We start from the raw sequence: 12,247 nt of genomic DNA, 5'->3' as shown, positions 1-12,247 counted from the left end.
GTTTGGGAAGGTTTTAGAATAAAACCAAACAAAGCAATTTTCGAAATGCTCATGGGGAGAAACATTCGGTACAGGGGTTTTGGCGCAAAATTAACGCCTGTTTTGTTACGCACTCCTGACGTGTACCTCAAGTGTGATTGTTCCTTGCGTTTGTTTCTCGAGAAAATTCACGTTCAGAGGAGGGTTTAAGGACACCTAGGTGAGAGAGATATCGCCTATGTTAGGTGCGTGTAGGTATGCTAGCGCTCTTTGGATGAGAGTAAGATGTCATGCTAGAGCGCACAGCAAAGTCTTGTGCGTTCTTTAAAACCATGGGCTGACATGAAACTACATTCAGCAAATAAGCGTGTTAGTATACGAAATTGCATTACCCTTTGTATTTTAGTATGTGCTGAGGGATCAGTTGAATTCTTTAGCTGAGCGTCGTGTTATACGGAACGTTGAGGGACGTTTTCCGTAATGATTTTAAGGGGTATTTGGAGTAATCGAAATTTTTAGCTATGGGCAAGCGTATTAGTGTGGTTGCCATTTAAAAGAGCAAAAAAAGCGTAGGTGCATTGTGGCACATTTGAAAGACCAGCCTGGTTGCCGAAAACTCATTGCCGGCGCTTGCTGGTTCTAGCGGTGGGTCTTTGTGGTTTAAATGGTGTTGGGAGACTGCGGTTACTGTGATCTCTCCCGTCGAGCAGCTGGTGCTACCCGACGTCCGAGATCTTCCCGTCGGCGGAGGAGCTGTAGCGATCGGGCTATGCCTTGACCCAGCGAGTCATTTGCCACGCCGGATTAGTGCAAAAAGGACAGTCTCGCCATGTCTGGACGGAGGAAGCAACAGAGGCCGGCCCCACGAGACGTCGCCTGCTGATTGACAGCGGCGCCAACGGGATGGAATGTCGCCAAAGAGGGTTTTGGAGCCGCCACTCTATCTCCCGCCTGGGCCAGTCACGCATCGTTGGCGCGTTAACCGGCAGACGACGACGGCGCTGGCCAAAGGGCTCTCCCCAGAGGAATCCACGAACCGGGCACCCCTCGAAAGAGCGGCGCTTCTTTAATCCATTGTCAAGTAGCCGATCGGCTGACTGCCTAAGCCCGCCAGGCATTGTCCCGGAGTACGAGACGTAGTGTCGCCAAGACGCCACCAAGAGGACAACAGGGACGGCGTCTTCCTGGGGGAGACCGTGGCGGCTGCCGCGGATCGCCCCGCTAATTGAGCGAACATAATCGGCGGACCCTCTGAAGTATGCGGCCAGGATCGTGGGCACTCTCGACTAAAGACTCACACACGACGAGGGAGAGCCTTGCTGGCGCCACCAAAGTGCAGTGTTCACGTGGACCTTGCATGCTCGCCCCCCCTCACCTGTGTGTGCGTGATTGGTGGTCGACTCGTAGAGGAGGAGCCCGACAGGGCATAAAACGACGCGGCAGAGTGCTGGACGTCGCTCTGAACGATGTAAAGTTCAACCACCACGCTCGTGGTTTGTGAAACCACTAGTTCTTCTCTTCTCTTCTGTCATCTCGACAACTCCCTGTAATGATGTAAATAAATCCGTTAAGTTTGCTCAAAGCTCTCCCCTGGTCCTTGGCTCGACGGAGCGACGGCGATCGGCCCCGCTACCCGCAGACTGCGGTCGCCGCGAAGCGCTACAACGTGTAACAGAGCATTACCGTCACTGTAGTTTCACCGTGGACCGATGTCAGCACGCGAACTTGCTTCGCCCACTTCTTCTCGACGGTTGTGGTGCCAGGCATGTCGAAGTAAAGAGGCGTCTGATCGCAATTCCGATTTGCGCAAGCAGGTAGCCGTTGTTGCGGCGCAAGTTTAGGACGAACCTCTGAAAACTGTGAAGCTTTTCATCGTACTCCTCCGCAAAACTTTTCGCATATGCATGTTCCCCTTCGGAGGGAAAAGCCTTTCCTCTTCATAAAGTTGGTTAGCCAGCACCTTCTCGCTTTAAACTGGCTGCGCATTAGACCTTTTTCTAAGACTAATTGCATAGCCAGCACTTGGAGCAGTTCTGTCGTCACGGGCCGCTCGCTGCTCAAGCACATACTCGCTGAGCAGCCTTTTAATTTGCGGAAACCGACCCTGCTGTGGTCCACTGAAGCCTTTGCGTGAAGCTTTGCTGTCGACAATCTTCTGCTTTTGTTTCCGCCGGTCCCGCACGCATGTTTCGGGAACTCCGAACGACCGCGATGCGGCCCGATTTCCGTCCGTTTCTGCACACGCGATGACTTTTCTTTTAAAAGCGGCATCGTGGTGCATTCGAGTTTTTGGAGTCGGCCCTTCCACGCCGTCGATGCTAATGCACTACTAGATGACGAACTCCTCAGCACACGTACGAAGTGCCGCACACGGGAAACACATAGGCAGAAATGGCCAACGCGCCATGCCGATGCACGTAGGGGGCGGCCATTTTGGATTTGCCGATGGCAATAGATTGACCGTAATTTTTTGTTCGTACTCGATTCTAACGCGCATGTGATTTATGAACTCGCTTAACCGGAAAAAAGGTGCGCGTTAGATTCGAGTAATTACGTTATATATATATATATATATATATATATATATACATACATACATACATACATACATGTAAAAAATTTGTTGGCTTATGCCAGCTAGTTCCTGAGAAAGGGATACAGAAATTTCAAGAATGGTTGTTTTGAGACAAATGCAGAAATAATGTAGGTGTTTGCGTGTATTTCTTCTCAATGTGTAAAATAAAATGACCAAGTGACCAAACATTCATTTTGAAACTGCGAGTTCCCAAGTCTGATGTATTTTTAAAAAAATAAAGAAATGCGCTGTCAAGTGTTTGTAAAATTCCAAAGTTGTATTTTTCAACCAAAAGAGGTCTCTCACCCCCTTAACTGACAAGGATGGGTGCTTCTAACATGTTTATTCATGGGCCACCCACTGATCCATTTTACCTAGTGTGCACGCGCACCATCGCATCATGACAGGACGGGGGAGAAGACGTAGCTTGAAAATTCCTACATGTCAAACTGCATTTTGCAAGAAATTACTATATACAAATACTCTGTGGCGATGCTAACACCCCCTGTAAAGTTGTTTGTGCCTCATGGCGCACACGTGTTTCACGCATAGGCAACAGTTAGGGTTCACAACTGTTAAGCGGTAAGTGGCGTTGAGCTCGAGAGCACTTACCATCATTATCATCATCACGGTTGGTGCAGTAGCACCAGCAGCGACGCCTGTCGGCGACGCTGGCTGGTGGAATACGAGACATTAGCGGCAGGGTTACCAGATTTGGCTGTTAATAGCCAAATTGGGCTACTTTGTGTTCGAGTTTGCATTGATTTTTCCTCTTTGGCTATGTGGTTATTTTTGGGCTGCATTGCCGTCGACTCGACAAGAAACTTCACGCGATTATATGAAGGCCACAGAAAGACTCAAACAACCGCTTGCCTTTAGGTGCGGTATTTCCTAAATTTTTAGGGACTACATCGGCACATCAAAGCACCTCCTTAACAGCAGCAGATTTGAAAACTGTGCGAGTGCAAGGAGCAATTATCTTCACCTTGTGTGGAGAGGGGGGGGGTTGCTGTTTTGCTTATCTGCGCTTGATTCTCCTTTGAAAGATGCTCCTGCCATTGCATGTTTTGCACTGTTTCACCATTAGATTTGGGTTTACTGTTTCGTGCTTAGCAAGAAGTAGAGCAGTCTCGGTTGGCCATGAAATAAACTGTTCAGGCTTGGTGCTTGGCTTTTCGTCGCCGTGACAGGGCAAGCTGCTCTCTAGTCACGCTACCAGACAGCACGCGCACTCGTGGGCCAGGGTTCGCAACACCTTATAGACAACCGTGCTCGTCCGCGGCCTCCTTAATAATGGCACACCTTACTTCTGTGCCAAGCATGATGAGAGGACCCCCCGAATGGGCAGAGGGCGGAGAGCACTCGGAACTACAAGAAGGAATGGGAAAAGAAGCCAAATTTGAAAGATATGTTTCCTATCTCCGGAATCGATTATTTTACTATTCTGAACTTTATATAGTTTGCTCTTTCACTATAGTTGCCTCACACTGGATGTTTCTTTAGAAAAAGTTCCATTCATGCGCAAAATTGTAATGTAAGGTTCCATAAGTGCTCAGTAATTCTGTGTACCAGATGAACAGCTCCTTCATTATTTTTTTACACATAAACTGCCTCTCTCCGTCCCCATTCGGACGGTGTGATGTGATGCCTATCTTGCAAAGTAAAATTGCCACCGCACGTTCAGGGCCTGAAACTTCACTCAACAAGAGACGCATCCAAACAACATGAAGTGTTCTGCAAGTCCCAAAGCATTCATCTTTTCTGTGCTTTTCATGGAAGTTTTTGTGTTTGTCAGGTGACAAACATTTTATGTGTCTTACAGTAACTACATCGTCATTTCAAATGGCAAAAACAAAATATATTGTGCAATAGAACTGATATGCATAAGGCAGCAAAAGAACACACACACTCAAAGGAATAGAAAAGGTTCCATTTGGGTGGTCAGTGCCCTTCTTTGCTCACCAAAAAAAAAAACCGGCAGAAATTTCCGTGAGAACCTCATTGCATGAGTGCGAAAAAAATCCCAAAGAAAGAAACGAATTGGGCTATTTTTGGCCTACTTCAAATTTACACATTTGGCTACGTTTTGGCTACTATGCATTCCAATTTGGCCATTTGAGGTTTGTGCCATCTGGTAACCCTGAATTGAGCGGTTCTCCATGGCGGGTGGCGGTTCGCGCGAATGGTCGTTTTTTGCGGTGATTCTGCTGCGGTCGGCACCGCGGGTCGTCTTCAATGGGCTCTGTGGGTCGAGCATTGGCGACGCTGCCTTCGCGCTACCTTGCTTCTGTTTGTTATGTTGTTGAGAGTCGTGGAATATTGAGTAAGTTTGTTTTAGTGTGTTGATCATAACTGGTGTATTGATTCGGCTGACGATGTATCGCTCTTAAAAGTAATTGAAAAAATTTGTAGTTGTTTGGTTGGGTCCGACCGCATCTGCTGTGTCCATTTGTTCCGAGAGCATGGTGCTTCATGTTTACACCCCACAACTCGGAAGAGTGACTGTATAAGTGAAGCATTGATATAGCTTCCATCTTCCGTGCTAGATTTCTCGCAATGTGCTTTACGACACGTGGAATCCTTTTGTCGCCCCCTCTCTCCGAGCTGGAATGATGTGTCAATGCACATTTACAGTTAATTATGCACATACCATTCGGTGGTTCATCAATAAACATCTTAGCTTCATTCATATTTATAGCTCCATTTTTGTTTTTTTATAGTCTATTATTATTTCGCACTGACTTGGCTTAGGTGTTTGTACTTCAACTTGGGCCAATGCAATGTATGAAAGTGATAAGGCATCTCTGTTGTTTGTGCAGGCTGTGGAGCTCCCTACAGAGTTTGTACACCTGTATATCTCAAACTGCATATCGACTTGTGAGACCATCAAGGATCGCTACATGCAAAATAGGCTGGTGCGATTGGTTTGTGTGTTCCTTCAGTCCCTCATTAGAAACAAGATTATCAATGTCCAGGTAAGTGGCTCTGTTTCCAAAGGTGGTATTTATGGATGGCTACTCTGGAAAATTTATCTTGAGAATAATTGAAGTGTTATATTCTGCTGTATACATCTTTCACTCAATGGTTTTTTCCCGACCTTTTTTTTTTATAAATGTGTTTGTAAGAAACGTTCTTCCAAGGGCTGACATGTTCATTCTGCTTCATAAATTTCCATTCACTGACCTTGTGCCAGATATATTATCATGAATTTGCCTGTTTCTTGTGTGTACTTTTTCTCCATGGCACAGTAGACTAATTGGGATAAAAATGAAAGGAAACTTGGACGTGTGGGCCCATATTTTCGCCAACTCTTTTACTTAAGTGCAGTCCCTGACTGTCCATTGCTTAGATGATCACTTTGCAGCAAGCAATATCAAGATTCAGGGAGAGTACTGTATTTACCTTATTATATAGTAATATATTTTTATATATATATTATATATATATATATAAAAAATAGACCTTCATATTACATGTGCATTAGATTTTGGTATACGCGTTTAAACTGCCCCATTTCTGTGTTTTTGTTTTTGGGTTATTTAAGTGAGGTGTGTGTTGGAATTGGGTGAATACTCTACTCAACAAAAGGCTTAATAAATTTTTATGAACTTATTGAAATCACTCCAGTAATCTATTGCTTGTTGCAGACTTTAACGTTTTCCTTGTTGCCTGGGACAATGACTTTCCCTATGTGCTTTCAAATGAGGCTGAACATATTCTTGATATTGTGTTGTTTCATGATTTAACCCAACTTGTTCATGCACCAACTCGAGTCCAAGGTACCACACAATCAGTCTTCAATCTATTCTTCGTGAACCACAGGGTATTACAGCAAAATCCTACTATCCGAATCTTAGAGGGTATATCGGACCACAAAATTGTATGCCTGGATATGCAATTAAGCTGCATCCACAAGGTCATAAAGCCAGAAACTTTTGTTCCTGTGTTTGCACACGCAAGCGATGTTGATGTACTTGACGTACTATACAGCTCATTCACACATTTTGTATCCCTCTACGAGTCAGATAAGCACTCAGTTAATCATTTATAGGCTGTGGAACTTTTTCAGAAACCTTGTAACAAAATGCATTGATGACTTTTTACCACGTAAGCGTAAAATATTACATAAGACTAACCCCTGGATAACCAAAGAGTTAGTATGCTTGGGACGAAGACTTAAAAAAAATAAAAAACAGAAACGGCGCAATGAAGCATCCACAAGCAACTAGATTTGCGCACTGAGATTGCAGCTTAAAAACTGTAATGCTGTCGCTAAAGCTCATTATCAAAATGTTCAACTAAAAAAATTTATTTCTTCATCCCCGGCGAAATTTTGGAAGTATCGGTCGCCAAATAAAAAGTCAACACCTATTTTTGTCATAGACAGGAATGCTGTCACTACCAGCTCAAAAACAGTGCGCATACTCAATGAATACTTCTGTTCAGTTTTCACTAATAATAATGGCTTGAAACCTGAATTTCCTTTGTTTGGTGATTTGCCACCGATTGGAAATATAGAATAGAGGAAGAGTATGTATTTTTCCTGAGGCTCAAGTTAGACGATAAGAAATTCAGTAGGATTGACAACATATTCAACGCCTTTCTGGTGTGCTACGCAGAATAGTGTTCTATGTACCTAAGCCTAATATTTCGGAAATCACTTTCTCGAGCAGAACTTCCTCATGACTGCCGTTATGCAAAAAGAACTCCCATACCAAAAAAAGGCAAATTAGTATATACCTTCCGCATACAGATTAATATTACTGTTATGCGGTTGCGGTAAAGTTCTTGAACATATATAATATTTAAGCACCTTTTTCTGTTCATCGAAAAAAGCAACATCGTAATAAACAGTCATCAGCATGACTTCCGAAGCGGCTTATCGACGCTTACCCAACTGCTTGAAATGGTACATGACCTTGCCTTTGGTCTAGACAAACAAAGCCAAATAGATATATTATTTCTAGATTTTGAAATTGTGTTTGACCGCATCTCACACCGTAAGCTACTAATCGAATTCAAGCAGATTCTGAAAAATGACTCTTTATTGACCTGGATCGAAGCATACTTGAGCTGCAGGTACCAATGCGTCGCGGTCAATGAAACCACAGTCGGTGGAATCACAGTCCGTGGAACCACAGTCGGTGGAACCAACTCGCCGTCCACACAAGTTCAATCTGGCATATCTCAGGAATCCGTCCTGGGACCTCTTTTCTTCTTGGTTTTTATAAATGATATTGTCCACAATATATTAGTTAAGATAAGGCTTTTCGCAGATGACTGCGTGCTTTATTAAGAATTGAGCGATTCTATCAACCAGCTTCTTTTAAACAATTCTTTATCTAAAATTAAGGACTGGTGTACGAAATGGCAAGGGAACATAAATCCGAAAAAAAACTGTTGTGATGACCATAAACTGAAAAAAATATGCTTTAAAATTTCAATACAATCTAGACAATCACTCCTTGTCTATTGTTTTGCAATATATGAACCTTGGCCTTGTAATCACATCTGATTTAAAATGGAATGATCATATAGCTTATATTAAAAAAAAAAAGGGCTCTGGGAAAACTAGGTTACTTAAGACGGACTCTAGCTAAAGCAACCCGAGAGACTATGCTTCTTGCATAAAAACATACGTAATGCCGTTACTAGAATATGTGTTGTCTGTATGGGATACCCACACACAAGTTAACATAGATAAACTTGAATCAATACAGCGAAAGGCTGTACGGTTCGTTTTTAATGCTTACCGACATGACGCATCTCCATCAGCTCTTTTAGAGAGTGCTAAGCTCAAAACTTTGCAACGGAGACGTTACCATGAAAGATTGGAGTTTTTCTACTTCATATATAATGATAAGCTAGCAATTTAGAAAACCAATTACGTTGAACCAATTTCGTGCCACGAAACATGCTCCTTTCACCCTACAACATTTGGTCAGCTCCTTCGTCACACTAACATATACAGGTACTCTTTTTTTCTCCCGCTCAATCAACGACTGGAAGAAATTGTCACTAGAGGCTCTGGAAAGTAACGACCTGAAATCATTTTTCTATGCATTACCTGCTCCATCTTTCCGATAGCTACACTCCCATTTCCTTTACAGTGCCATTCTTCTTGTGCCCATCTTACTCTTAGTCAAAATGTTTGTCTCACCAATTTGCCATGCTTGCAACTAACATGCCCGGATGTACTTTGTGCATTGTTACCGACTATACTTGTACACTTGATTTATTTTTATTTTTTTATGCACAGCAAGATCTGCCGCGCACTACTTTCGCTCAGTTTTTGGTATTGCTCTGTATCGCACAACAATTGTGGACTGCATTTTCTGTTTTCTTTTTCTGTGAATCAACGCATTTCTTTTTTTTTTTCTACACATTTTTTGTAATGTGTTCATTGTACTGCCTACCGCTGCCCAAAGTCTGGCATTCAGACTGGCAGTATTCTCCTAAACAAATGAATAAATGATACGGCAGTAAGCTGGATGAGCATATGAGGGGGGAAAAAGAAAGCTCAGATGAAGGAAAGGAGGTGAAGCTTTAAAGCTGTCGGAAATAGCATCTCTGCCTTTCATGTGTTAAGTGTTGTCGGCAACACTTATGTTGCACCAAATCATGTACATAAATATATTTAGGCCTCCGCATTGCCCCAGTCTTGATAAGACAACTGTGAAACACCACCCCACCAGCACTTCATCAGCTTGACAAAAGAAGCACTTTCTTAGTGCTTTCTTATTAGAATATGCTTAAGAATGCTCTCCAACTTTTTTTTCTCTGATTTCTCTTCGAAGTACTTGAAAAGTATTTCAGAAATATTCAGAAATATTTTGTTCGATTCACAATCTTTAATATTCCAGTTCACTTCACACCCAAAATATTGCTACTTGCACAGCTGTAGTTTTCTTTAAATATGCAGCTGAACCAGGAAACATGAGCACTCTCTAGTGCCACCACGTTAAATTTGTATTAAGGGGATGACCAAGACAGATGTTGAACCCGTTTAGATCTGGAATTGTCCTTTCAGAATTAGACTAATATCTATTTCGCACAAAACATACTGGTTACTAGACCTGAAAGCAAATGCTTAAATTTAAGTTTTCTTTTTTGAATTTTGCACCGAACTAAATGTTACAGTATTGCACTTTAGGGCTCCTTAAACTTGGACATTATGAGGCCTTGTACAGAACATTATTTGCTTGCATGTTGCACTCATGGACTTTTGAATAAGTTTTGCCAATTTTCATTGTCTGATGCGTATGTGAATCAATGTGAAGCTGAGTGATTGAATTTCATGCTAAGAAAAAAAAAAACAGTACCTTTAAAGAATCGCTGTGAATGTCATCATCAATGATGATCATGAACTGAAAAACGTTATGTTGAGCATTTCTCTTCTCCAGTGATGCGGCCATGTAAACTGTGCTTGATATGTCAAACGTTCTGTTATGTAGCAAAATATCATTGAACCACTACACTTGTAGTTCACTTGGTCTCCTTGGTAGAATTTCTAGCTCGAAGTGTTAGGCTTCCAACAATGCAGTACTGGTATTCCATTTTACATGGTAGAAGGAAAGAGGTGTAAATTTAGAGGTCATTTCTTTTGTTAGACGCAATATGAATGCAAGTCATAGACAATGATACCAAGGAAAGTTAGGGGATTGTATTAAAAGTAAATGTAATGATAATGTGAAGAAAGAGCTTCGCCACGGTGGTGTTAGTGGCTAAGGTACTCGGCTGCTAACCTGCAGGTTGCGGGATCGAATCCTGGCTATAGCTGCTGCATTTTCGATAGAGGCGAAAATGCTCTGGGCCTATGTACTCAAATTTTGGTGCCCGGCAAAGAACTTTAGGTGGTCGAAATTTACGGAGCCCTCCACTACGGCGTCGCTCATAATCATATGGTGGTTTTAGGACATTAAACCGCACATATGCGAAGAAAAAAAAATGGACGAAAAGATTATCATTGTCTGTCAAATCTCATTAATTTACATGGCAGCTAATTTCAATTAGATATTTTTGGTTCCTTTTTTTTTTGTTTATGGAGACTGGCTTTTTCACCGTGTGCATGAACAGTGAAATAGTGCTCTATTGTGGGCATTTTAATATGCGCTAGTGATTTTGACGAGCATGCTGTCATCATTTCAGGCACGCCGCCTACTCCTGAAATATGATGGATGTTTGAAACCCGCTTTTTCTTTCCTGTAGGATCTCTTCATTGAAGTCCAAGCATTTTGCATCGAGTTCAGCCGAATCAGAGAAGCAGCTGCTCTATTTCGTCTTCTCAAGCAGCTCGATACAGCGGAACAAGGACCGTCATCACCATCTCAAACAAGTACGAAATAGCTCTGTGGATAACCATGGCGAGCGGAGCAGTTCTGTGAAATACGGCATCGTTCAGAAGTTGTAACTGAAGAGAGTTGTGATTTTTATGCTGCGAAGAATTCTCTTTTATGGTTTTTTCTCGAAAATAAACTTTTTCATGTTTGTGCATCAGCGTCGTCAATTTCATTTGGCAAGTGCCTCAGTGTAGCTTTTGCTGGTAGTTGTGCGAGTAAATCTTATGGGACGCACAAGTTTGTAGGCTAAAGCTAGGTATAGGTGTGTGTGCAACATGCTGCAAGCTTTTGCAAATGGTGCTTTTTGGAGCAGGTAGTATCGATAACAGGTATTGTAAATGAAAAAAACTATGCAGGGTGATTTGTGGGGTGCCAAATTCGTGTTTGTATGAAGTACCACTTTCTTTAGGCTTCGTGTGGACCAAGTAAAAGACTTTAATGGCAAGCTTTACTAGCTTGTCAACCATCTTCAAAATAACGATCATCAACCCCTTGTCAGCAGCATTGTGGTGTGTGTAGTCGAGATCATGACATGCAAGAAGTACTGTTTGCTTTTAGCACGTGGGTTTTGCTAGTGTGGAACTCAAGCATTTCACGCAACAGAGTTTATGTATTGGTCATCTTAGTAAGCGAGCTCTAGCTTCTGCTTAGCCTTATTCTGTTTTTGCTTCTCTTAAGTATTATACTAGGTGACATCTTTTCTCGACAGCACTGTGAAAGCTATAGCACTGAAGCGCATGTCTGCTGCCGCACCAAAAGAATACGTAGTACTTACATTTTCTGGTAATTTTTTTATTTGACTTGCTTACATAAATTTTGCTTTATTTATTATAAAACTCAACCAGTTGTAGGACTTGATAGATAAAAAACGTTTATTGTTTATTTTGCAAATATGCCTTTGTTTCCTTTCCATTTCTTAGACACCACCACCTTCTCAACACACCGGTTTCTCAAAAACAAACATGGTGTCAATCACGTAGTGGGTCAATGTGCGGCTGCAGATGCTCTGTTTAGCTCTCCAAGAAAAGTATACTAGTAATGTGACGCTGAAATATACACTGAACCGTCGATATGTTTCTTCCATTCTCATTTCTACTAGATATAATTTCCTAAATGCCTTAACGATGCAAGCAAGCAATACCAAAATCGGCCCACAAGCGATACTACTTACGGAGCAACACAAATGTGCAAAAGTTTGCCTTTTGTAGCCTTCGCCCTATTAGTGTCAAGATAGGTTGACGCCAAGTACAGTCCCTCATTTTCAGAATCAAAACAGTCGGCACTGTGGGTTGTCTCCTTTTACATATCTCCAGAGCAGCCCTCCAACAACTGGTGGGATTCTGCGATGAAAGAA

At 42.4% G+C, this 12,247-nt stretch overlaps 1 protein-coding gene across 1 annotated transcript in view; it reads left to right on the top strand.

Annotated features, from left to right (window-relative positions):
- Positions 1-11,047, top strand: part of LOC119174276 (CCR4-NOT transcription complex subunit 11) — a 64,024-nt gene extending 52,977 nt beyond the window's left edge. Inside the window, exons 12-13 of the mRNA XM_037425119.2 lie at positions 5,374-5,529; positions 10,763-11,047. Of these exons, the coding sequence (XP_037281016.2) occupies positions 5,374-5,529; positions 10,763-10,900 (294 nt within the window). The 3' untranslated portion in view covers positions 10,901-11,047. The remainder of the gene's footprint in view (positions 1-5,373; positions 5,530-10,762) is intronic.
- The last annotated feature ends 1,200 nt before the right edge of the window (positions 11,048-12,247 follow it).

Source organism: Rhipicephalus microplus, unplaced genomic scaffold (genome assembly GCF_043290135.1).
Source record: "Rhipicephalus microplus isolate Deutch F79 unplaced genomic scaffold, USDA_Rmic scaffold_15, whole genome shotgun sequence".
Lineage (NCBI taxonomy): Eukaryota > Metazoa > Arthropoda > Arachnida > Ixodida > Ixodidae > Rhipicephalus > Rhipicephalus microplus.
Note: the sequence above shows the minus strand (reverse complement) of the source record. Positions and strands in the feature narration are given on the sequence as shown.